The sequence below is a fragment of the Oxyura jamaicensis genome, chromosome 1 (assembly GCF_011077185.1).
Source record: "Oxyura jamaicensis isolate SHBP4307 breed ruddy duck chromosome 1, BPBGC_Ojam_1.0, whole genome shotgun sequence".
NCBI classification, from domain to species: Eukaryota; Metazoa; Chordata; class Aves; order Anseriformes; family Anatidae; genus Oxyura; species Oxyura jamaicensis.
In genome coordinates this window covers 124,246,995-124,274,891 of record NC_048893.1, presented here as the reverse complement: position 1 = coordinate 124,274,891, position 27,897 = coordinate 124,246,995, and the positions used below count along the sequence as shown (strand labels likewise).

At 42.4% G+C, this 27,897-nt stretch overlaps 1 protein-coding gene across 4 annotated transcripts in view; it reads right to left on the bottom strand.

The window, feature by feature from the left end:
- The window catches only part of SCML2 (Scm polycomb group protein like 2), a 69,270-nt gene extending 47,735 nt beyond the window's left edge, over positions 1 to 21,535 (bottom strand). For 2 of the 4 annotated variants that reach the window (XM_035324143.1, XM_035323980.1), the window contains exons 1-4: positions 21,489 to 21,535; positions 10,511 to 10,618; positions 5,565 to 5,633; positions 160 to 230 (exon numbers count right to left, since the gene is read on the bottom strand). In XM_035324143.1, coding sequence (XP_035180034.1) covers positions 160 to 230; positions 5,565 to 5,633; positions 10,511 to 10,532 — 162 coding nt within the window. In that variant the 5' untranslated portion in view covers positions 10,533 to 10,618; positions 21,489 to 21,535. Of the gene's footprint in view, positions 1 to 159; positions 231 to 5,564; positions 5,634 to 10,510; positions 10,619 to 14,327; positions 14,349 to 21,488 lie in introns of those variants that run through there. The other 2 variants (XM_035324055.1, XM_035324224.1) reach the window with 2 other exon arrangements.
- Between the last annotated feature and the right edge of the window lie 6,362 nt (positions 21,536 to 27,897).

The following is a 27,897-nucleotide window of genomic DNA, read 5'->3' as shown; positions in this document are numbered from 1 at the left end:
GGCTTCTGCCAAAACTGTAAGCTACTGATAAACAGAGATCAAAAGAAGTCAAACAGAAAGTTTGCAAGCAGTCCTAACATAAAAGTTGCTTCATCATCACCCTGTAGCATGGAGGCATACATACACACACAGACACTTGCAAAATAGTATTAGGCATACCTGTCTGAAGCAATGTAGAGGGGCAGCTACTGATTCAGTCTCTTTCAGATAGTCATCCCAATTAAACTGTTCTGGAAGGCATAAGATAAAAAAGACCATACGGAGAGTTTTTAGAGGGAACACAAATTAGGAGAGAGGTTGGGGAAAGACGGGGCAAAAAAAAATAATAATAATAAAAAATCCAACTTTCTGATAGAATACATCTTTTTCCAAGAACAGGATTACAATAAAATGCAAACTCCACCTTTGCAAAATACACAACCCTTGAAATAGCTTTCTGTAAATCCATCAGCAGAAATCACACAATTGGCATATACCAATATAAACTTCCCACAAGTTCTTCTTTTTGTGGTCCACACTTAAAGATGCAAGTTGGGATATCTAGATTTAATTCTCTGCACAAAGATCCCCAAGCATCCCTGTACAAATCACATCAGTGGTTCCACATCTCAGTTCCCCTAACAGCAGAACTGGTATGATAACTTCAGAGGAGTGCTGAAATAATACATGGAAAAAAAAAAAAACACAGATGTTTTGTGTCTGATGAAGCATATGTTGAGAACCACTATCACCAGTCCAACAGATCAAAAGGATTAGCTCAGCCTTCCAACTGCATCTTTGTGTCTTTTCCTCTGAACTCACATAAAGATCTATCTTTGTAAGGTAAAGTAAATACTATTGTAACGTACAGCAACAGAATCATACTTTTTCCAGTGTTAATATTGGCATTGCTTATGTACACAGTTGAGTGTATCCGGCATTTGATTTAATCAGTGCTACCATTTTTTGAACAAATGGAAGAGCATGAAGCACTAACATCACAGATATAAGCAAGCATTAAATCAATATAAAGCACAAGAGAAAAACTACCATGCCACAGCTAACATTTTTGTCCTTAAATCACCTAGGTGAGCTTTTTTGTTTATTTTTCTTGTTCAGGCAACTGGCATCTTTCTGATGTTCTTGAAGAGCAACTCATCGCTTAACCCCAAAATAGTGCAATGATGCCACCCCGTGGCTCAAGCAGCAGTCACTTCACAAAGCATAATCCTTAGCAGCAACGGAGAAACTGCATCACGTTTATCAGTAAAAACACTACCGGGCACAGCTAAACACATCCCTGCAATTTTCAGAAACAAAGAAACAAACAGAAAATGACAGTGTTTTCAGTCACTTGCACACTGCTTCTCTGAAGGATGTCTGTCAGTCTGAACCTAGTGTTTGCCTGCATTAGTACAGCACTTAGTGAGGAACTTATGTAGGGCCAGAAGCAGAAGAGAAACACCTCCCACCCCCAAGATCCTCATTTTTTGTCACAACAGACTCAAATGGGTATGAATGATTTGTCTGTGACACCGCAGAGGGCATGCAGTTGTTAACTATATCACAAGTCAATAAAATTTCAGGAGCTGTTAATTTGGCAGACTGAACTGTATACAGGCTGGTAACAAAGACATTTCGACAGGACACCGTTCAAGAGGAGAAACCCCATTCACCCCCTCTGAAAACATTACACCCATACACCTGCACTTCCCAAATTAACTCACTTGTTATAACAGGACTTGAAATCCTAGGTATTAGATTTTCATCAAGCACAAATGATCTGAAGTTTACATTATAACCACTCCACTTGTGAAGATATGCTGCAGTAAATTAAAGGTCTCAGAGATGCCTCTAATTATCATTTAATTACTGCAATCACAGAAAAGGGAGATGAAAGTATGTTGGTAACATATAAGATGCATGTCTAGGAAGACAACCACGTGGGAAAAAATCTCCACCAAAAAGGCTTCCCAGTATCCACCGTGCACTGGTAAAGAAACAGTTATTTTCTACATCTAACTCTAAAGCCCCTGAAAACATACAGCTTCTGACAAATGAAGAAAATTTAAGAAAATGAGCTCCTGCTAAATGATTGAACATGCATTCTATTCTCCTTCCCACTCTAACCTGCAGGCTGAATTAAACAGCATAAGAAAAACCTATTATGCAATAAGCACAACTCTATCAACCCATCAGCAAAGAGAAAATTAGAAAAAAGGAATTTTTATGCTGAAGAACAAATAACCATATAGTGGGAACAGCGAAAACAAAACAAAAACAAAAACATAGAAAGTAATTAGGACACTTGGTTAAAAAAGAAAAATAGTTTGTTGCCAGCACAGGAATGCAATTCTAAAACAGTGACCCAAGAAAATCAGCGTGGCCCAACAGCCTGATTAATTAAATTTACAAAATGGAGGAAATAAGTTTATGCTACTGTTGCTTGCAATAGCACAGACTTACAGTCAATGCCCCACGGACCAACAGCGCTTGCTGTTCTTTCCAATCCTGCATCAACATCCTGCCTCTTTCTGACCAGCTCTGCCCATCACAGAATAACTGCAGCTAGAAGGGACCCCAGGAGGCCACTAGTTTGGCTTCTCAAAGCAGGTCCCATCACAGCAAGGCTGCTGAATTTTGAGGATCTTTGTGGATAACTTCTAAACCCCAATTCCTGGGTTTCATCACCCTCTACTGGAATATTTTTTCCTCACGTGAAACAGGAACATTTCACATCCCAACAAGCAAGGACAAGACATCCTTCCACTGTACCTTGGAGATGCATCCATCTTGGTTTTCTCCGCAGCCACCTGTCAGGCAATTCAAGACAGCAAGATGATCTCCTATCAGCTGCTTCTTTCAGCTGAGGAAATCATACTTCTGGTTTTGTTATCCATTTTCTGCTTACATCTTGTGCCCCAGCATCTTCTTGCTTTTGGTGGCCTGCCAGCTGACTTGCTCTTGGTAGGTCAGCACCTTCTTTGTACTGGGGAGCTCAAAACTGAGCACAGTACTCCAGGCACAGTGTCACAGACACCAAGAAGGAGTGAACCCCTTCTCTCGGCCTGCTGCATACATCTTTGCTAATTTGACCGGGCGTGCAGTTGACGTTTGTCACCACAAGAGCACACTGCTGCCTCGCAGGCCCTTTTGGCAGAGCTCCTTTCGAGGCAACCAGCCTCCGGCCTGCGTGGCCTTAGCAGGCCCCAGGTGCAGGTGTCTCTCCCTGGGTTTTACAGGGTTCCCATCAGCCCAACCTGTAGTTCCCTAAGTACCCCCTTCTTGACACCAGGCATGTGGTTTGCCTTTTTCCAGTCATCATCAAACTTCCCCAGTCACTATGACCTCTCCAAAGTGAGAGGGAAGCCCCAAATCAGACAAGTCCCACAGGCATCCCATCGGGTCCCATGGACAAGTGGACAACAGTTTGTTGGAGTGCTCCCTAACTATCATCCTCTTCCATACGCAATGCTTTAGTTCCAATCCAAGTTTTACAAATTCTAAATTGAAGATTTAAGCTACGATTCAAGTGTAGCTTGTAAATAAGTAGAGTTTAGGGTTCTGGTTTATTTTTGTTTAATACAATATTACCACAGTCTAAATTTTGTTTATACAGATGGAGCACCTTGTGCCTTCTCATCTCATCCCAAGGATCCTTTAGCATACATGTAAAACTCCTGACACAGAGATCTCTCTTTTCTAGTCTTCATCCTACCACCTCTCTTTGCCAAAGATGATGTTTCCTTTTAATTTTTGTTTACATACTCCCACAAACACCGTAGGTAAAGTATAAGGTATTTCATATCCTCGTTTTATTCCTTCTAACCTTCCACACGTTGGGATTATTCAGCTAGAATTTTTCTACTTCTGCCTTTCCCTACCTCCTTTAGTCTTTTTTTTCAGCTGTTTTTCTCACACTTCTGTTTCCCATCCTCTCCAACTTTTCCTATCACACAACCCCCTGAAAATTCTGGAGATCTGCTGGATTATAGCCCAAAGCACTGTTAAGCATCTTTCTTCAACCAATGACTGAAAGAGGTTTTCTTCTTCCTAGCCACCAACAAGCAAAAACACAGGACAAAAATTTTCATTTTATCTACCAAAAGTCAGATATCTTGCATGATGTTGAGCAAGTCATTTCTCTCTAGGTGTTTAACGGGGCTGAGTCTAGACGGTTGATGAACAGCTAGCCCCCAGTGGTAGAACACAGATGACAGAGTAAAGCTTGCTTGCTTAGCACTATTCCTACACAAAGCATTTTCAACATGCTGTTCCCTACCGCAGAAGAAGGCAAGAAGTTTTATAGTGACTCACAAAATATGGTTATCTTAGTCACATATGAACAGCACTTTGCTGGTGGGGGCTGTCTTACGGGGCTCCATCTGTCACGTCAGACAACCTTATTTTAAAGCACAGACATGCTATCTGAGTCCAGTCTGACTGGAGCTACTCTTACGCTACTGTAAAGGGTAAACAAGACATGCTTTGAGACATGCAAAGAAGTGCATTTGTTACAGAGAAGAACAGTACCACCACTAGGATCCCAAGAAATGAAATAAGTCTGATAAACGTAACTGCACAAAGCCATACTATGGCTGGCAGTACCAGGATATCACATCCATATGCAGGGAGTTGTCACTGCAACCACCCTATTACTGCGTTAGTCAATCAGCGTGTTCAGTGACTACACAACAGCAACTCACTCCTCAGGTGGTATGCAGGAAAACCTCTGAACCAGGCCATTTACTAGGAGTCAGAGCGTATGGAAATGTAAACTGAGAGAGAGTTTAAGTAATCCAGTGATACTTTATCAAGAACTACGGATTCCCAAAAAAATTTTCTACTTCAGTGAACAGTACTCGTGACAATTCTTGCTACCACAAATTCAAGCAACTAACACAAATATATGAAGAGCATATAGGGATGTTACTGCCCTCTTACTGCACCTCACAAAGGTGCAACTGCCCGCAGTCCCACATACATCCCAGCAATCCCACATACATGATGCCCCATGGCACCTGCTGAGGATACACCTTAAATTGTCTAAATTTGACAAGAAGATCATTTTTGGCAAGTGTGAAGTTTTCCTCAGCTTGTCATGGATACACAATTGATTTGAAAACAAGGTTTGTTTAAAGTAAAATTAGAATCCCAGGCAATTTAATCCAGGTAGCAACACCAAAAGCCTTTCTTTGGCACCAGCAAATACATTAAGGAAAGTAAAGGTAACTGGGGTAGAAAAGGCATTAAACAGGGAAATACATGATTAGAACAACAGACAGATCAGTAAATGATCTAAAAATATTGTGTTTACAGAGAGTTTTTGATTACATGCATAACAAGTACTTGTCTTAACTAATAAAACTATCAGACTCAAGTCAAGCAGTTTCAATCATCATTTGCTACACCAAAACGTGCTTTGCTAAGTTAGACAAAAGCACTGGTATGTTTTTAACTACCCATCAGTAATAGTCAAAGACATTAGAGGAGAAAAAAAAAAGCCTCAAGAGACATTGCAATCCAAATGCATACGTTTCCTTTCAGTATACCTTAACTAATAACCTGACAGCTGCAATACCTACCACTGTTTAAAGACGGGTTGTTTGCCTGCTGATTCTTGCCATCTTTCTCTTTTTTAATATTCTTTGAATCTAAAAGAGAAGATTCCATCACATAATAAATGTAATATTCCCACCACAATGATGTCCAGCATAACACAGAATGCTTTCAAACAGTACAGAATGCGTTGTTCAAAAGATTTACTTTAATTTCAGTGCATAATCAAAAGGTAATTTATATTACAAATTTAGTCACTACTATTTTTCTTTTTCAAAATATATTGCAAAGTACAGCATGAAAAAGCAAAGCTTAATTACATTATATTACATTATCAGAATACATCTAGTTGTAGAAAATGTAGTACTAGCTCCACAAAAAGCAATTTTTTTTTTTTTTTTTAAAAAACAGCTCTACTCAATCTACACAATTTGAGATCCTCAAAATTCCTGGGTATCTTTTAAATCTTGTTCAGACCACTGCAAACTGAGAAACAAGAAATAAAAAAAAAAACTAACAGTGTATTTCTGAGCTAAAGATTTAATTCTACATTTATTTTGTTGAATCCTTGAATCTGTTTGCCTTACTGGGGCAGGGACTGATGGCCCCAAGGCTGATGTGGGGGCTTGGGCCTGGACAGGGTAGAGGAAAGGTCCTAGGGGAGGCTGGTTAGGACCTTTAAAGCCTATTAGTGCCGAGACACCTTCCACTTATAAGATAACCCAGACCCCAGAGTCCCAGAAAACAAAGAATTTCAGTGACTTGAGAGAGACTACATAGGAGTAAACTGGCAACTACATAAATGCTCAAAATGTGCTGCAAAAATACCACCTGCTTCTCCCAAGGCACCCCAGATCCTTTAAACTATGGGAAAAATGCTATCTTTACTCTTTTACTTAGTCTTCTTTCTTGACTTGCACACTCTTTCTATTAGAAGTTTGCCTTCAAACATTTGAAAGCACTTGACAGGTGTCCAAGGAAAAATCCCTATGCGGGTCAACTTCAGATGGACCTGCTGCAATACTTCTGGATGGTTCCCACAGAGCTCTAAGCCAGGTCCTTGCGCAGGAGTACGGCTTTAACCTGCAGAAGTGGACATTCTACACCTTGACAACTATCAGCAAGAACTCAAGAAGGGGTAGCACTAATACTACACCAGTGACTGACAAGACACAAGGACAACAGTCACTGTCTCCTCCCTACAGTTCAAAATATATTCCATTCAGCCTCTTTGGGATTGAACTGAATCCAGCCAGTGCTCTACTGGGTGGTGACAATCACTAGAAAAACCCTTCCCTATGTTCTATAAGCTCAGTTATTCAGGCTTTCAAAAAAAAAAAAAATTTAAACAGTCATGGGACTGTCACATGATAGCTTGCAGAACAGAAGACTCCCCTGTCCACTTATTTCTGAAGAGGAAATCCAACGGAGTCCCACATAAGAGGCTTATTGAAGAACAGAACTAATAACTGCTTCCTGCGAATACCCAAGGCTTGAAAGGACAGCCATGAAAGAACATCGACCCAACAGTGCCAGATTTCAAACGAGATGACAGCCTTTCATGATAAGAGAAATCAAGAACAGGTGAAAGAATGTGAAAACCCATGGCCTGCACACCAGATGAATTTTTGCTGACATCTCCCACCCAAATTATTTGTTTCCTGTATCAGGTTTAATGCCTATTCCACAAATACTATAGCAAAGATAAATGATGAAATGTAATACTCTCAGTGGCACATTTTACTTATAATGGTCAATTAAAAACTATGAGAACAAGAAGAGATGAAGACGTTAATGAAAAGAAATTCCTTAAGATACCTCTTTCATTTGAGCTGGAGGCATCTTAATTGATAAAAAAATGAAAGCACTACCATTTATTTTTGATGGGCAGACAGCTGTACTTTAAAATGCTCAAGCAAAACACACCCACCACATGCAGAAGCATCCAAGAAATAAGTCTGAATAAACCAAGATTGTTTTTAAAGCCCCCTTCCCCCCCAGCTTTTAGGCATGCCATATTTCAATGTTGTGAAGACCACTACAAAGCTGGAGTGTTTTGTCTGAACAGATGAAAAGCCATTAACTGTAAGAATTACTGTCCTGTTTTCCCTTGAGATACCCTGAATCTACTACCACCTCCCACCACTACGAAAGGCTTCCCTCAGTCTGCACTTTACAAAGGCTATGATGCTTTGGTGCAGTGCACCTCTTCCAATGTCATTAGTCAGGGTGGATAAGAATTTATGTTTTATTTTTGAAGAAACATTAAGGAAAATAAGATTTACTAAAATCTGAATTTATAAATCTAAGTGCCTTTAAGTGTGCCAGTTTACATATGATATTTTGATAGCCTATACTCTGGTAAATTTAATTCCAAAAGATCACTGAATACAAAATTATGAAATGGAAGTGTATGATTTCAAATAACTGGACTGAGAAATATGACTCCCTCAGAAAATGACACTCAGTTTGGTCAAACTTTGACATCTAATCTCATGAATAGCTCTGCAGGTACAAACAGTATTTTCCCTTCAACTCCCTCAGCTAGCTACTCAATTATTTATTTTCCTCAAAGCTGAAAATGGGAACTTTTTTTGTATGTTAGAGATAGAAGAGATTTACTAATTCTAGAGGCTTGAAGTTCATCACGACAAAAACAAGTCAGTTGAATTCATTATCTACTTTTCTCTGTTCATGAAGTTCATTTATAAAGACACAAGCTTGAATTTACTTCCCAATGCAAAACACAGTATGCTTTAGATCATTTTGTCAAACCACAAAAACTGAAATGATACTACTGTGGATCTAATTACATGCTATTAAGTTCTCTAAAAAAAAAAAAAAAAGGGCAAAGAAAGAATTGGATCCTATTTTCAAAGAAAGTGTTAAAAATACAGTAATATACCTAAGTATATATTTAAGAGCTTTTACATTCACTGTGTAAATATCTATATAGGTAGCCTATCATGCATACAGGCTAAATATCTACTCTCAAAACCCCATAAAAGAATGTTGTCTTCTAGGTAGCTAGATTAGAATACAGCATATATTAACATTAAAATAGCAGCACATTCTATTGCTCACCAAATTGCAGTTTTTCTACAGCACACTCCATAAACTAAAGCAGTAGATACAAAAGAAGATTAGAATACACTATTTAACATAGTGTTTTCTCCTTACTGATTCAAAACTCCATGTGTTTACATTACTTCACCCTATCTGTAACCGCAGAATTCTTCTGCTGATAAGATTACTCAAGAGACGACAGGCAAGAGTAACCACATCTATCATGCAAGAAATTAGAGACAAGGAAGAAACGAGACAAAGCTATCTTTACTGGCTTGTGAATGCAAAAAAAAAAAAAAAAAAAAAAAAAAAGGCACCTTTAGAATATAAGGTCTGGTAAAGATGATCCTAGTGACCAATTTATATTTCCTCATACAAACTCCCATGTTGAACTGCAGCTTGTTCTCTGAGACACTTAACAAATCCCCAACACTTCTTTCTGGGATGAGTTAATCTTCCAGCAAACACGATGATTTCTTTGCCTGTATACTGGCAAGCATCATCTCTTTTGACAGTATTAGTTTTTAGCAAGGTGCGTTACATGAGGAGTCATGTATTTGTCATCTTTTAAGACTTCCTATTTGCTTGCTGTCCAGTGTGGGGAAAAAAAATCAGTCATGCCTTCAAGACCTGTGTGGCTACTTCTTAGCCATCTTAAAGTCTTCAACTCCAGTTGGTGTTCAGAACTTGGCAGGAGACCACTTTTCTCAAAGAAATCCTTTGTCTCTTCCAGACAGACATGAAACACTTCTGGGTGACAGAAACATTTGCTCTTCCATGCCATGCAGCTACTTACCCTCCTATGAAGTTTGCCAAGACAAGCCCAAGACTTACCATAGGTCATGAAGGGGCTGCCTTTGCTCCCTAAAGCACAGAGCTGTGAGCACATTTTAGCTACCCTTCACCAAACTTCAGTGCGTGCAGCTGAGCATATCAAGACAGAGTGAACCTAAAATGCCTCCTTCCCTTTCTTTCTCTGCTTCCCAGTAGGATTCTTATCTGCCCAGAACAGAGTGCTGCTTTCAGTATATCTAGACAACAGCCATGCAGAAAAAATACAAGAGAAGGGGGTAGACTTCCTCCATAAACTCTCGGTTCAACAATTAAATAGATGACTGCTGCCATTCCAGAAAATCTATTATAAAGACAATTATTTACCAAGGGAGCACACAAGCACATAAAGCAGCTTGGGCTGAAGGTGGAAAGCTCAAGAAAAACACAGAAGTATTAGTGATCTTTTAGGAGGGAAACCTACTCATCTGAAAAGTTTAAAAAGCAGCAGAAACCTGGTTTGAAAGAGTGGGTCTTTCTCGCTTTACATTCTCTTTGTTTCACCAACCCAAACACACTTGTTATTTCTTCAGTCTCACTCTTTATTTTAGCACTTAATTCACAATTATATTCTGCAGACATGACACAGTAGGTATCACGCCTTTGTACTACACTGTGCATTTGTGGACAAATTTATTTAAGTGTACATTTATATCTTCAAGAGCTTGTAGAAGACAGCTGCTAATACTATTCATTGCAGCAAACTTTTATTCCTTGCACTACTAAGTTATCCTCCTGATAAAGTCTGTGCAGTTACAAAACAAAGCACTACATTTCATTTAATACCACATCTAGACACATTGTTCAATTTTAGAGTAGTATAATGACTTCAAGGCTGTCACAGGACAAAATTGCTTTGGCTGAACTTGTATAGAACTCCAGGCTAAGCTGAATTTAGCACACTTACTCTAAAACAATGTAAACTTTGTACTTACCTGTGTTCAGCATATATCATACTTCTCTTCTTGAATTCCACAGTATCCTAATTGTTAAGTAATACACCACCACCACAGAAGAGACAGTTTAACAGGTTCCCTATTTTCTTTCCTCTTGGATAAAAGCTATCAGGCCTCACCTTTAGCTGCTGTTCTCCCCATGGTAACACTTCTGTGATCTTCTCTCTCACAATAAAAAGGCTGAAGTTGAAAGACCAGTTAATTCTTCCTTTCAGCACAACAGTTTCCTGTGGAGTAATAATACAACAAGTTAGGGGGGGGGTTGTTGGGGTTTGGGCTTTCTTGTTTTGGAAAAGGAGGATTTTTTTTTTTGGTATTGTTGTACAATTATCTTGCTGGTATAAAGTTGCAAACTTTTAACAAGTTATTTGTAGAAGAGGCAGCATGTAAACAATGGATACGTCAAAGTAGCAAGCATACAGAAGAACCTAAACTTTTGTTGGTTTATAGACAGTTTGTGGTAGAACGATTTGCATTTTCAGTGAATTTCTAATTCAAAGATATAAAACATGCTTTTTTCCTGTTTTCCCCAACAAACACTACTGAAAAATGGAAGAAAAACTCATGGATCACACGCTCCTCCTGGCTTATACACGCAGAGTTTATCTTCCATCACATAACTTTAAACACCTCTGGATAAAATGCTCTTGCAGAACCACACTGGCAAGGGGAACAAAACACTGATGTAAGAAATCTGCACAAAGGCACAACTGCTCACTGCTACCACTGCCCGTTACCACTTACGGCTGAGGAGGGAGAACCCACCAAGGGAATACTAACTGCAGATAACTAGAAGCAACCCACGCTCTTGCAGGTTTTAGAAACAACTTAGTTAAACCATTGTAACACAGCAAAAACAATTTGTGTGTGTGTGCGTGCTCCTGTGATTTTCTACTCCAGCATCTGTTCTTTGGAATTTCGACTGCATTCAAAACAAGTGAAACTCATTTGAGGCTTTTTACCCTTAAAGCAACAAACCAGGCAAGTTTATTATCCTTTCCCATTCACTGTTCAAGTAATAATGCATAAAAATACATTCAAACTTCTGAATTATCTTCTTTGATCATTTCCTTTCAGGGAAATCCCATGACCTTACAGTTAACATCATCAACAGTTCAAGATATTTTTTTTTATTTATTTAAATGTGTGGACACTTTTTCAAAGATGAATTTTGCCAAAAGTAACATTTTTGGAAGCTATACCTTTCCAGTGCTATAAAAAAGGAATAATAGTTGAAAAGCAAGATATCTATTTGGAATTTCTTGAACCTTACACTCACATACTAAAAATTTACACATAGATATTGCATGTAACAAGAGGCGTGTCATACAGGCAAGTATTTTCCTGAAATTGTGACATTTCAGTGAAATTTAGAGGAAATTGTACACCTCGGTGGTAGACTGCATGATGAAAACTATACAGTGCAAGTCCCCTGGCTAAAACAAACTAAATATGGTTTTAAAGAGGCCAATGACTGAAGAATGCATTTTGTGCATGTCTGCAGCGCGTGGACATGCTGGATAGTTATTACAAAAAATTTAAGCGACTGAGACTTGAAAGCAGTTATAAATAAAACTGGATACTGACATAAAATAAGCAGGTTTTGCTACACAATAGCATTCACAGCATAAGTGATCATCGGGATTAAGAAGAGAAACCCTTTTAAGCCATCAAATAAATTTGAAATACGTGATACTTTGGTAGACTCCCCCCAAAATTCAAAGCTTTTCCGCTGCGAGTAATAAATTGCGAAAGGTGATGCAGAGTCAAAGTAACTGTTTTACAGATTACTTTAAAACAGGGCATGGTTTTTATCTTTTTGTTCCAAGCACCAGATTGCACTTGGTGCAGTAATAAAGATTCCAACCCTGCAGTGATAGTCATCAAGTTTAGCACAACCGGAGCGTCTGTCAGGACATAAAAAGGATTCCAGCGTTTCATTAGCCTCTGCTCCACCAGATAGGCGGTTTTACAGCGTGCCCACCGGCCTGTTAAAAATATAAGACAAGGGAAAGCTCTGAGAGTGCTCTCTGAAACAGGGCGAACCCCAGAGCAGGAACACCATATACTGCTGTTTGGAAGAGGTGCTACTTAAAACCCGGTCACACTTACAGTACTCAGCGTAGAGTCTCTATTAAATTAGCTGGTAGATAGCAACGTTTGTCACAGAAGACATTCAAGGGCGGTGTTTCTGGGCCTCTAACAACTGCTACGCGATGCTGGATGACAGCAAAATGAAAACCGGTTACCTCCAGAAGACAGGGCAGGCCCAGGAACAGCTTTCCCCCACCACCACCTTGCATGAGGGGCGAGCGAGGCCGGTCATGTCGCCTGCTACCTGAGGCACCTCTCACCATGGCCTCGCCATCCCCAGCAGAAGCAGCCAGCTATGCTGGGGGAGAAACCTCCAGGTGCTTTTCGGCAAAGTTTCACAGAGAGGATGGAGCATTCTTGTGTGCGCAACAGGGTGAGAGAGCAGAGAGAGCAATACAGAAAGCTGAGGCCAATAAATTAATCTAGCAGCTTTAAGAAACACAGACAAAAAAAATAAAACAAGGCCAGGAATATGCAAGCAAACATAGAAATGTACTGGCAAGTCTGAAGCGTAATGGAGTGAGCATGCACAAAGTAGGAGAATGAAAACCAAAGCTTCAAAAACCAAGCTAACCATAGTGACTGCCAGTCTTATACAGAAAATGGCCAAAACCAACCGATTTAGGAATGGAAGTAGAGAATCTATACCAGAAACCAATGAAAAACTATTTGCTGTGCATTAAAAAAGCAGAAAAATGCAGGAACCTAAGGAACTGTATGATCTGTAAGGTCCCTCCCAACCCAAACCATTCTGCGATAACATTAAATTCATCATTAGAATATAATCTATTTAAAGAAACAGGGAGGATCTCCACACTCATCAACTGTATTATTTACATCATTTACTTCTCAATTCGTCCTGTAAACTGAGTTTCATTCCTTCTCTGATTATATTCCCTTGCATCAGCTACTTTAAACTATAAATAAATAAATAAACAGACGGAAAGCATTCATCTGCCTTTAATTCCTTACTGAAGTTTTTATTGTTAATGCCCAAATCACTCCTACAAGCCACCTCCCAGTGTGTGAGTCCTTTGTCAGAAAGGCAAATATTATTAGACAAGCCTAAATCTTCACCCTCAGTGAGTCGCTACTACATAGTACCAGGTGTCAGCAAACAGGATGGAAAGCATTTTTTTCTGTCTAATATGGCTCTTCTAATTTTGAAAGAATTACTCAAAGGACACGTGTTGCTGCAATTCAAAGAAGGTGGTATTTTACAGAAAACGTCCAAGTATTTGCTCCTTTCTCTCGACCACATATCCATTATACTTCACACTGCAATCCTGGCATTCAAGCAAGCTGAATGTCCTGGAAAAAAAAAAGCATGCGTATTTAGGGTTTCACAGTGCAAGTTTATCTTGACAGCATGCCTGGTCATAAAAACACACGGCACAGGATTATGGCGATAAGCGTAACGCTCAAAAGAAGCCTGAGCACCCAGCAGATCACAGGCTTAGCACCACCAAAAGCATTACGGTTTCCCTGTCAATGACTCCATACCTCAGGCTCAGAGGCAAGACGGAGCTGGCGATTTCAGAGCTGTCTGTCCCGACCCCTGGTGGCCCACCAAAGGGACAGAGGGCACAGAAGTGCAGGCGGTCGTCCTCCAGCCTCCATGTGAACAGGATGCTCCGCCATCAGCACGCCGGTGCCGCTGCCCTCAGAAGGCCCAGCCGCGGGGCTGGCACCACCACCCTGGCCTCCAGCACCATCCTCACTCCCTGTGTCCCTTCGCAGTCCCTTGTGTCCCTTCGCAGCCCCTTGTGTCCCTTCACGGCCCCCTGCCCACCCCACAGCCCTGCCGGCCCCGGCCCAGGTCCCACACGGGGCAGCCTGTACCTGCGGCACCAACTCCTCTGACAGGAGAGCACGGTCCGCCACAGTGACTGCTCCTGAGTGGGGAATGCTGCTTTTTAACCTGCTCATCTATTCACCCGTCATCTCTTAAATAAAAATAGTACTTCACACCGCCTTGCACGAGCCCTTAAGGTGCTGAAAAGAGGCAAATACGCAGAATAAGGCTAAGGAGAGTACTCCTGTAACATCCGATACTTCCAAGTCCCCTTGAAAATTTCCTTCCAGGTAAGTCACCCAGTGCGTAGCCTCGCAGGCACTTCAGGACACAACAGCATGTATCTCTGTATTTCTGCAACAGGAATCATCCCCAAACTAATCTTCTAGAGCACGCTGTGGTGCCATTACAGAAAAGTAAGATCTCACAGGCTAGGAGAAAAATAAACTTACACCTGCACAAATACAGCATAAGATTGTAAGATGTGACACAAGCTTCATAGTCATAAAATCAGTATTATTTAGCATTACACATTTATGAGTTCAAAAAACAAACAAACAAGAAACAACAGAAGATGAGGCTTTCCTTCATTTACGAACACGTGTGTTCTGACAAGGAACTTGATCTGAGTAAAAATCCCTTTAAGTTCAAATTCTCTCTACATAAATAAACATATAGTTAAACAAATAAAGCGAGAATCATTCCAGGAAAGGAAATTAAACTTCCATGTTTTCATACGGCAGAACTTCTAACAACCTGAGAGATCAGAACACCTCTCTAGCAGATAAAAGCAGAGCTAGGAGAAGCAGGCTCTTGGAGAATTTATGGGCTTTCAGAAGAGCAAATGTTAGCTAGCCATATGTATTATTATATAAACTAAGGCTGAATATTTCTTAAGCTGTTAAAAGACAAGAGTAGGTAATTACAGCTTTACACGTATCATTTCTAACAGCGTTTGCCTTAATATCAAGAAGAAACTTTCTGCACTTGCAAAATTCCTCAGAAAGTCCCCAGGAGCGCACTGCTCACTATTTATGAATTGATTAGCATAAACAAACTTTTAAGCTGTCAGCAGTAAAACACCATTTGTAAATGTTCTGCCCTCCTTCCAGGTAAGTTTATGATCTGCTTTAGGATATGAGCAACTGTAATTACAGTGAATCGTACATTTCAAGACTACAAAATCATGAAGTCTCAATCTCTGCTAAGTGTATATTACTCAGTACAGAGCAAGACACTGTGTGTTTTAAAAAGCAACATTAACAAGGTTTATACCATGGATTTGTCCCCAAAATTCCTGAAGCAAAAAAATAAATGCTTATGAGAACAGCTGAAAATTTAGGTCTCCGAATTAAATTAAATAACACAGCTACTATCAACTGGAAACAGAAGCATCTCACGTCATACACTCAACATTTACTATTTGGACAGTAATTTTAAAAATTAAAGTTTAGAGCTGCTCTATCGCTACCAGTGGAAAATAAAAATAGCTTCTCCCCTCTACACCCCCCCCCCCCCAATCTTGCTTTAAAAGTTGGAAGATGTGGGGTTGTAAAAACCTGAAAAGGAAATGGTATGTGTGAAGTCAGCAGTTCAGCAAAGAGGCTGACTGGCCATTAACTGCTTTAAATATTCTTAAAACGCCAGCCTTCCCACATGAAAGGGTATTTTAACATTATATTCAAATAAATCAAAAATACAGTTCACAGCACTTATATTTCTATCTTAAGTAAACCTGTCAGTTTTAGTAGTTTACTAGTGCATTTTTGCAGTAGCATAAGAGCTTCACAAATTGTTTAAACATTTTGGTGAATTCAACTCACCAAAACCTCTGTGCTGTTTTTCTGCTTCCCTCTTCAAACCTGGAACAGTGTTCCTGCAAGCATTCATCCTCATTATTCAACCTGGCTTTGTTCAAATGCCTAACTCAATTTTCTTTCACGAAGCAAACTAATTAAATAATGCACCAAAATATATATATATACACACACACACACACGTCTTGCATGATGAAGACTGGCTAAGAGCTAAATACCTGCATGAAATTCCCTGTATGCCCAGATGCGCCTCCTCTGCCTTCAGCTCAGCCTCCCCTGACAGAGCAGAGAGCTCTCTATTTGTTCTGTGAGGCACCAAGCATACTTTGAGCACAGTGCAAATACAGCAGGTAAGGGAGAAAAGAAATTGCTACTGCAAACATGGTAAGAGATGTGCAGAGCCTAGGATGGAACGGGACACCAGAGATCCCTACAGGGCTTTTCTGCACTCATCTCTGACTGACAGCAAGCAATACCAGCAGTTTTAAAAGCAGCAGTAAGAGAGAGTTTGTGTACTCAGGGGAAACGGGGAGAAAGACAAGCAGAGGAGGGCTGATGGAAAAGAGTTTTACAACCTTGTAGATAACTCTGGCTTCCTCCCGTCTACATTGCCACCAAGTGCTGAAGGGACTGCTCAAGCTCAGCCCAGAGAGGATCCAAGAGCCCCGCACACATACCATGCAGCTGGGAAATCCATCATGATTTCACACGATCATCTTTTTTCTGCTGCAGAAATCTAAGAAAGTACACAACTTCTTTTCCAGGGGAGGCACGGAGAACAGCCTTGTGTTATTTCTGTATAGATCAGTCTTGCAAGCACCCCACACGAGTCAGCTTGTTTCAGAGGAAGACGTTTGCCTCTCCTTGCTCATACTCAAAGCCAGCAGCAACATACTCCTGCTGCCACCTAAGGCACCTGTCTCCAACCCCTTACTTGAGGACCCAAACAACCCAAAGGCCCCACAAGGCAGGTGTACCTGTGCTGCTGGTACTGAGGGCTCTGCTGCTTCCCCAGCTTCTTATTCCTCTAAGAAAAAAATAAAATCCTTCTTTAGCCCATACCACCAAAGAAATCATCCTCCAGGCAGACGCCACCAAAAACACATGCCCGTCTATTCAGACGAACATCCATGAGTCCTGCTGGGTGCCGCCAGGCATTCCTGTGGCACACACCATGCTGACGGGTCCACAAAGAGCAGCCCGCTCCTTAGTGCTCGGAGGACGGGACAGCTGCAAAGACTCAGCTGTAGCATTTGCTGCGCTCTTCGAAAACAGGAGGCAGAAACCCAGAGCATCAGGAACATCCAAAGAAAATCCGTATCTCTTTCCAAGCTTTCTAGGACAACTTTCCACTTATATGTGGTGGGGCCACCTCCTCCCCAGCACGACTGCAGAGCTGTGTCCCTGCTGCATGCCAGCCCCAGGGGCAGGGACAGAGCAGCCCCTTTCTGCTTCGCACGCTGCGATCCCTGGCCCCTTCCCCACCCTCAGCTTACCCTGCTGGGCACCCGAGGGCATTCAGACAAGAACCCAGGCGGTGTTTTCTGACAGCAAGCAGAAAAACAAACCAACACACAGAAGATACACACAGGACACAAAGTTTTTCCTCTACTTATGACACCGTTCATTTCATGATTAGAACCAGTACATATCTTCCAGCCTTTCCAGAAAACCACTGTCTGCCTCTTCAGTGCACTCCAGCGCACCACGGCACGCGTACAGGATTCAGTATGCCAAGTGCCATGGTGCATGCCCCAGCCCTTTTAGCCTCAGCCCCGACAGATGGCAGCAACAAGTTCCACCAAATTCAGCAGCCCTGATACCCTTTCACATTCCTCCACGTACAAGACTCGCTTTTACAAACCGCTCTTTCCAAATGGGCTTTTAGGAGCGCCCCAGGAATTGCGCTGGCGGCACCGACCTCCCCTGCCTTAATCTCCGGCAGATTCCATACAGTACATAAATAACGGCGCGTGCTTCGCTTTATGTATGCACCTCATTAAAACGGTGCTACCCTCTTGTAGGTTTATAAACTTCAGATGCTCCCTGAGCTAATGTACGCTAGAGATGATGAAAGGCTCAGCCTCGGCTCTGCCCTGCGCTAAAAGGGCTATCGTATTTCCTCGAGAAGACAACAAACTGGGATTTCCATCAAAGCAGTTCAACCCTTTCATGAAAGGCCTACATTTCCTTGCTATCTTAAGTGGAATTTGACCTGATTTGTGAAGCTGAAGGCCTAGAACCAAATGATTCAAAGGAGGACACCTACCTTTAATGTAATGCCTTGCTTGGTTTTAGATGACGACATGCTAAATGGGGAGCCACACAGATAATACATCACCTACAGGGAAAAAATAACAGTCCAAAAACACTGCTCATACTTGAGCTACATGCAACATTATCCTAACAAACCACAAAGAAAAAGCACTTTAAGATTAGTTTGGACATTAGATATCTAGAAAGCATCTTCCCTGTGGGGCAGAGAGGCTATTGCCTACCAAAACAAGTGGAAGAGCACTAAAATTCTGTTAAAGGTTTGAGGATTTCAGAAATACTTCCATCATCATGGCTCTGCCAGTAATTCAGAAAAGCAGGGAGAGTGCGCGTGGAAAAAACACACTCAGCACACATTTAGTGCTGCACCAACTCAGAGCCAAAACGATCAAATACTACCCATGTAGCAGTCACCTTTGTTAAAGCCAAGAACTATGAACCAGTTCTCAATCTACAGTGCTGAAACGAGACAGACAATACTCACCAGCACAATGAAGAACAGTGTATTTCTTCACATCATTCATATTTAAGATAATACTGGATTTTTTTTGTCCTGTTCCAAGGACACACAAACTAAAGCTGCAAGTTCCTGTGACAGCAGTCCTGTGAGGAGGTAGGAGACAGCATTATCCCCTCTACCGCAAATGACCTGGCTGCTCCGTATCCGCTGCGTACAAGAGAAAGCATCGGAGCAAGCCCATCAGGCAGAGATAAGGAGCCCTGTAAAGATAGCTGCTGATTTCTGAACAGCCGTGTTGCAGCTCCTGACTTTCCTCCACATCTATCTCCTCACTGACCAAGCAGAAAGACTAACAAGGAGGAGACAGGAGTACCTCTGAGGGTACTCGTCCCATCACTCATGCCCTGGTTCACTCTGCTTGTAAATGTGCTGAAAGCAACAGGGGAGCGTGCCTCCCACCTCCAGCAGCTCTGCCACAAGTCCTTGCCCCAGCAGCAGCGGGTGCACAGCCCCCTTTGCCCATCCTGCAGGACTAGAGATACACTCAAAGAAGATTGCAGAAGTGGGACGCCAGCTTCAGGCTCAAGGTGGCTCACCAAGCTGTCCTGGCACGACGCTGCTGCTCCACCACTGCCACCCAGGCAGGTCAGGCTGGCCAGCCGCAGCACGCAGCACACTTGTACAACAGATGGGACTGGCACAGGAACATACCCTTAAAAGAAGCTACAGCTCCTCCGGGGACTTAACCAAAACTTTTTAGGGTCTTCATCTGCAGCAAATGGATTGCCTGTCCACATAGCGCAGGTGAAGCTGTTTGCATGCACACGCTGCCTGTATCTCACCATTATCAGCCATCACTGTAACTCGACTGCATGTAACTAATAAAAAACATAAAAATAAACTTGACTGCATATAACTAATGTTAAAGCTGCCCACCATTACATCAAGACATCACCAAATTAGAGACTTGGAACTTGCAAGAAATCTTACAAATTTATCAGTAAAACACTGCCCTATACCAAAAACACATGATAGCAAAAACAAAAGCATTCACCAAGCCACATTAGAACAAGTATTCTAGGATTTCAAATTACATTGAGCCAAACTAAAAGTATTTGCAAAAATACCAGGGCTATGACATGCAGCGCAATCACCTGTAACATTCAAGCACAAACAATTTTACCTTTAACATTTCTGTTGCTCCACATTTAAAAACAGCTCTATTATGCCCCAACAACTTCATACAGTGTTTCCCATGTCCTGGAGAAATCGGAGTCCTGAGCCACTGACGTTGCATGTCTTACATTTTAGAGAACACTACCAGCACAGTCCTCGACATTTAAGATTTCAATCTCTGGAAGAAGCAATCAGCACTGAGATTGGGTGCCTAAGGCTGCTTCTGTCAAATGGGAGTAAACAGAACTTTAAAGCCCCAGCAGATGCAGAGGTCAAGATGCTGGTTAACAGCCTCCCTTGTGTGGACCCTTTGAAGCACTGTCCCAGTCCCTACCTGTAATTTGCTTTATATTTACACTCAGAAAGTATGACGGCACACTGCAGTATTTTCAAAAATTATCTGAAAGTATACAAGAAAAACTGCGTATTTCACCCATCCCTGCTTGAGGCAGAGGTAGCCAGACGAGTAAGACGGTCGGCGGCAGTGTCCTGGACAGTTAGCGACAAATGGCATTTCCCGTTGGCGACACTCCTTAATATCAAGCGATAATTACCGAGCACTCCATTCCTCCCCGCACACCCACTCCATCACGTATGGACTGCAACAGATAAAGGGAGCAAGCACAGCTCACAGTCCCATTTCAGTACTAAGAAAATAATGAGACAAAATTGTGAGCAAAGGACACCCAACGTGCAAAGGGCGGAAGTCACCACCTACATTTGCTTCAGCCTTTTCCACGTCCCCTCAAGTCCAGCAGAGTCGTTGTTTTACACACTCAACTTTTAGGCAGATACCGGAACGAATGCATTCTCTGTACCACTAATTTCACACTAGTGAAAATGAAATTATACTCGGTTGTGTAACGCAAGCCCTCTCCAACACCTCTTTTGAACTCAGGCAGCTACTACAGAAAACAACGCCTCTACCTCATCAGAGCGCGGCACCGCACGCAGCAAGGACAGCACCAGCAGCCACCGCCGCCAAAACAGAGAAAGGAGAAAGAAAAAAAGGTGTCTGCACATTCAAAGTAGCCATGTACAAAGTCTGAGGAAACGTATTTTAGAGGACTGTCACCCCTCCTTCCCTGAACAACTCTACACCAAGATCAACACTTACCACATAACCCAATTTTAAGAACGACCTAATCAGAGCCGGTCACGTTTGCATATCTACACGGCTTCTAATTGCTGTGCAAGCAGTTAATAACATGAAACCAGAAGCGAGCACTTCTTTTTGCAGAATCTGAACAGAATTATGAACAGAATATGAAATACTTCATACCAACTAACCTGAAAGATACTACCAGCATGCTGCTGTGTTATTTGCAGCAATTAGAAAACTAGAACAACTGTCATAAGAGTCTCAAACAAAATCATAAAGCTTTAATACTCAAAACAGGACCTTATTAAAGTTAACAGCCCTTCTAGTACTTCTAGGTTTACATTTCAGTTTCACCGTACACTCTTCCTGCTTGCGTTGCTGTGAAACTTCCCACAAATAAAGTACCAAAGTGTCTTTAGCATGGTTTTTCTTTACATCAATTCAAGTCACATCACCCTCAAACAGTACTTACGTGTTATTACACCCTAAGGGAGAAAAGCGGCTCCCCCTGCCCCGCGCAGGCGGCCTGGCTGTAGGTGCAGCTCCTGCCGACGCACTGCCAGAGCCCCCTCCAGCCTCCTCTGGGGCACCGTGCTCCGAGCAGCACTTGACGGGACAGCCCCAGCGTGTTCGCTCTCCTATTTATTACCTGATGTTAATATGACAGCTTAAAACACAGCTCACACGGTAAGTGCCTTCCTGCTGTTGCTCTTCCCACCAGCACAGTGGTTTCCGACACCGGGTGTCTGTCCCACAGACAGGTTTTCTGTGCCACCTCCAAGGTGCAAGGCTCAACAGGAGAGCTTTAAAAACCCAGAGATTTTAAGGCTGCTGTTCCTCGAATCATACATCACAGAATAGCCCGAGGATATTCTATTACACACAAGGATCATCGAGCCCAACTCCTAAAAAAAAGAACACACTAACTTGCACCGAGGTGCTGTTCGCAAGCCAGGTGAAGAACGCCCCAAAAAACTACCACCAGATGGGCGAGGCACTTTTTAGGGTCAGCTCACCAGACCTGGAGGAGCCGAGCCAGAGGCGGTTTCAGGTTCAGAGCCCAGGCGCGGAGGCGCTGCCAGCCACGGGCGAGGCGCGCAGCACCAGAACCCGCCAGCTGCCAGCACCTCTCCGTCCCGCCGTCCGGTTACCTCTCCCTGTCTTCTGCAAGCTAACGAAAACAGCCAGAAACCAGCCTCGGGACATGCCCTGCGGCTCACACCGCCACAGCAAGCCCCTCGGGGGCGTGCAAAGCCCCCCGAGCGCCCCGCAGACCCCCCGAGGGTCCCCGAGCGCGGCACCCCGCGCTGCCCTCGCAGCTGGCGGCGGCGGGGAGCAGCAGCACCAGCACCACGAGGCCGCCCCCCGCCGCCACCGCGCCCGAGCCCCCCACGCTCCGCTCCTCGGAGGGCTCGGGGCCGCCTCCCGGAGCCCGGCCGCCGCCACTCACCGGGGCCGCGGGGCCGGGGGGCAGCGGCGCCGCCGCCTCCCTCAAGCGGCTCCCGCCGCCGCCGGCCGCCTCACGCCGCCGCCATGTTGCGGGGGCACCGCGCATGCCCGCCAGCGGCACCGGGGGCGAGGGATGGCCGCCGCCGCCCCCTTTCCGCCCGCAGCCGGGGGCCGGGGCTCCGGTACCTCGTCCGGGAGGCCTCGGAGCCGGGAGGTCGCCGCCCGGGGTGCGGCGGGCAGCCGGCAGGCGCTGCGCCATCGGCGCTGGCCGCCCGCGCCGGGTGCCTTGCGCCTGACACCCACCGGCGGCACCCTGGGGGGCTGCTGGAGACCCCGTCCTGAAGCAGCGGGCTGCAGGGTGCTCGCTTCCCCGGGTCATTCCCGTTTGATGAGCTGCGGGTGTTTCGGTGCAGACCCCCGGAGGTGTGCGGGCAGGGGTATGATAAATGTCTCTTAAGGGCGACGCGAGGCTGGGGCTTGCTTCCATGCCCAAGTGTCATCTTTGCTGCTCGGATCACGGCAAAGCCACAACGTAAATCCAAAACCAAACTAGGGGCTGAGAGAGAGATGCCGTGAGGTTTCGTAATAATAATAAATAAATCCAAATCTATACCAAAGAACCTTCAACCCTCCCATATGAAAGTAAAATTCATCCAGCCTACATGAGTATCCCGCACACATCACACATTGCTGGTGCTAACTCATTTTAACCACTCCAAGAAGCAGCAACTGGTTCAGAAACAAGGCAAACGAGTCCTTGCAGTAAATTCTAATGTTTAGTATTTAGACAATGTGACAGAAACGAGAAAAAATAGGCTAACACAAATGTCTAAAAATATGCAAAAGAAAGACAAAGGAATACTAAAATATGGTTGCAGAAAATCTTTATAGCCAAGTGTGGCATGCTCATAGCCAACGTAGGTTGATGCTGCATAATTTGAAATGTCTTCCCCTTTCTCTCTTACTAATTTTTTTGCAGAAAATCAAAAAATCACCTTCATTCTAGAGTTGGATACAGAGCTTATTCCACATGCTGTGGAATAAGTCCTTGAGAGAGATGTAGAAAATGAAAACGTATTTTTCAGATACCCTTTAAACCCAAGTTGTTACTTGATAGAGCAACAGAAGGACTCAGTGGTGAACACACCAATGGTTTCCAGAGCTCCTGCTGCTGTGGCTGTCCAGCATGAGTTGGTGCAGTCCTCTTCTTGCTCATCGTGTGCCCAAGGCTGAGGAAGTCATGAAGCCTGACCAGCATTAACGTTGCTTTTTAGAGTCCTCATGTTGTGAACCCAGTAATAAACAAGAGACTTAAGAATAAATGTCTGCAAGATGACAGAGCAGAATAAAACAAAACTTTTAAAGCTCCTTTGTCATCTAGGAGCCAAATTGTGTCCGTACCACCTTCACAAGTGTCCCTCACCTACTAGCTACAGCTGATGCAAAACAAAGAATTTCCATAAAGGGTTATTAGAAAAAGAATAAGGAGTCTTGCTTGCTTCCATTTTCCAGCAGTATGATGAGCTTGTTTCCTTATGACTCACCCATCTTCTTTCCTTTCCCTTTATAGGTATTAAACTGAATTATTTGGATCACAAAAAGAGAAAAAAAATAAGTCCTCAGTGTTCTTTACAAAGAGAGATAGAGTATGTGTACATCTATATGCATGCATGCATATTTTATATATACATACATATGCACATACACATGTACATGTGGCTTCACAGGTTTTTGCAGGGAGATTCCATGATTTTAGAAATAAGCAATGACATCAAAATAAAAATGTTTCATGGAGGTAAACCCCAATGAACACCTACAACAGTTCAATGATGTTCTGGAAGGTTGACACAGATAAAAAAGTTGTTTAAGAGAGCTGCTGGTTCCTCACAGAAACAACATTAAGAGCATAAGTAAAAGAACCATCAGTCCACACAGAAAAGATAAAGGCATAGTGCAAGACCAGCCTGGCTGTCACGGGCAATTCCAGAAGCTCGGGCAGGAATGAAGCATGCAGAAAAGAGCAGCTTTGTTGGGTTGCTCTGGAGAGCTACAAGAGTAGCCCATATCATGCAGGGATGAAATAAGAAGAGAAGACCAAAAAAATGAGATGCAATTGATAAGAGGCATCAGGAGTAACACGAAATCATTCCAAGCACATCACCAGGAACGGAAGAGATTGAGCAAACGATTACTCCAGTGTCAAGCAGAACTGGAAAGTTTTTGACAGACGACAGCAAGAAAGCCAAGCTTTTTAGTATTTTTGCACCTATTATTGATTTTTTTTAGAAATATAAGTCATTATTGATTCCTCAGAAGACAGCTGGATTTCAGACTTTACTACCAAGTAAGAAATTATTCAGACAAAATTAGCTGCTTTCCAATCAGCTGTACTGGAAGAACCACTGATGAAATCTCTGAAACTGTCGCTGAGAATTTATAGTGGGACAGATATTTAGAGGACAGAAAAGGACAAGCATAGCATTGAAAGGAAAGGAGGAGATAGAAGTTATATACCAATCTGTTTAAATTCAGTGTCCAGGAAAGATACTGGAGAAATAAACAGGCTATTTTTAAGCACCTATAAAGCAACAAGTTACAGACAACACAGCTTTGTCAATGACAGAAGACATCAAACATCTGATATCTCTTTCACCAAAGCAAGAGGAATTCTGAGTGGCGGAAAAACATTGGATGTCACATTGGATGTCGCTTTAATAAGATTTCTGTCATGGTTTCTTATGATATTCTTTAAGCAAACAAGGCAAACAATGTAGACTGGAGATATTTAGGGAGTGGTTACGAGTGGCTCACTGTCAAATTGGAAGGATGTTGATGAACTCAGCAATGGTTTAGAAAATGTGTTTACCTAACCACGGATTATACCGAATCAGGAGACTTTATTGTGCTGCAGGACAGTTGTGGGATTTAGGGGGATTTTCATACACTGACAAAAGAGTCTGTAAAAAGGACAGTACTATTCAACAGGGATAAGTGCATGGTGCTGGGCTGAGGAATATAGGATCAGCTGTATGCATAGGAAACGGGGATTTTCTGCAGGGAAAAAAAAAAAAACACACGGCAATTATGTGTGAAAGAAAAGAAGAAAATCTGTGGTTATGTGAATCACAGTCTGTACACAAGGTGACAATGTCAGAGTGCTACAGTGAGAATGTCAAGCCACATGCAAGGATGCGAAAACTGAAGCACAGACTCCGTGTGAAACAGCCGGCTTTACACAGCCCTAGGAAAGCTCAGCAGAAGTGGTCTGTCAGGCTTTGGTAACTGTGTAGACCTGAAGAGAGCAGAAAAGATCAATTTGAACGACCAGAGAGCTATAAGGTATGTGCTACAAGAGAGATTAGGGGACAAGGCTTTAAAATAGCAAGGGAAGGAAGAAGGCAGGTTGGGGGGCTGCACAGCCCCAGACACCCCTGGGTGTTCCCCGGGGTCCCTGCCAGCAGCGAGCTTCACAGCCTGGCAGCTTTCTTGGTGGCCATGAGGAGGATCTACTTCCTCGGGGAAGTGGCTTCTTTGCTCCAGCAACCGTGCATGTGCCAAAATAGTTTAAAGGGGAATTATAAACTGCCTTCGTGCTTTTAGAGTCCTCCCTCCTTCAAGCTGTCACAGTGTGGTTGTCCTGTGTAACTGAGTATATTACAGGTATATGAGAAGCTGCAGTTTCACTCCCTAAAGAGAGACATAATTTAGACATAAACAGGTCTGACTTCTACTCTTCGTTATGTGAATTGTAGATGTTTTTTGTGAAGGCATGGTGGCACTTTGTTCTTTCCTGATAATTAATTTTAATTTTTCTGAATCATCTCAGAAGTCCTTCAAAGGTGACAATGACATATTCTTTTAATAACTTTTTTTTTTTTCCTTTTTTTTTTCTGTTCTGCTTGCTTGTAGGAAATGCCATCACCTCCTTCACAATTTTTAAACTTTGTAAATTAAGAACAGGAATAATTACAGATGACAAGTGTAAAGAACACTCACTGCAACTATAATAAGTAAAAAATTAAAAAATAAAATTAAGCCTTCTAAAGCAGTTTAGATGTTTAGCTTAGGTGTTTAGATATGCATGCCAGAACTGCAACACAGAAAGAAAGGAAGTTGTGTTATTTTCATTTGTATGGCAAACCTGAAAATAACTTCTCTGAGATACAGGAAGCTCTCAGAAATAAGTGAGAACAAGATCTTGGCCATAATGCTTTTTAAAATATTTTACTGTATTCATTAGAAATTGATTTGTAGGGGAGGGGATAAGCAGCAAAGAACCAATTTCAGATAAGATAGACTTAAACTAGAAGCAACCTTCTGCCACTGAACAGATAGTGATTAAAATTGCTCAAGCAAGGGAAAACAATTTTGCTTTCTTTGGTTTCTTATTACTTCAGGTGCATGCTTCTCGCACAGTGACAAGCAAAAACCACCACCACCAACAACAAACAACCAAACAAAATACCACTCCCCAAATACTGGGAACAAAAACCTGTAATAGGTTTGTACTACCAAAAAAAAGATCAAATTTGAGGTGATGAGGGGCTCTTCTGACATCTGTCAAGCCCTCTGAAGCTTCAAGCTGCCTCTTAGTGAAATAAATAATACATAGGGCTAGGCAGAAAACTGTTTTTTCTTCCAGAAGAATTTTCCATATTTCAAGTACTTTTTCCATCCTGATTGACACTGAAAAATCAAAATCCCCACTGGGTCCATAAGCTGACCAAGTAAAACTGTTTCAGTAAATGGAAATGGTTTCTTTCAGTGGTTCTAAATGCCCTTATCTGACCCTCTCTTTAATGTTTTTACATAAATTGCATTGTATTTGAATTGAAATGTTGTGAATCAGAGTTCTCAAAGCTTTCAGAACTTTTAATTCAGAATGTCCTATTCTGAGAAATAAAATATCCAACCATTGTTGTTGTTTGTTTGTTTGAATCTAAGAATAACAGCAAAATCATCCCTTTACTGCAGGCAATTTCAGTGTACAAATGTAGCAGGAAGCTTTCCAACTAGTCCGAAACTCATGAATAAAATGGGAGAAGACATTTTACAGAACAGATGTAAACATGGAGTTTGAAACAAAGCAGTGGCACCAAAAAGCAAAACTTCCATGTCTGAGCCATAATCTGGAGAGAGGAGTGGTTTGTATTAGGGAACTAAATGCAAATGCTGCAATATACCTCCTAAGTCACCAGTCCTTATGCATCAATGGATATTTTAGCAATGTGCTTGACCCAAATTCAGATTTATTTTGTGATAGTTGAAACCTACAGTTAGTTATCCTCATCCAGCTGAGGTGCTGCACATCACCACATGGCAGGTGGCATCCCGTGCCC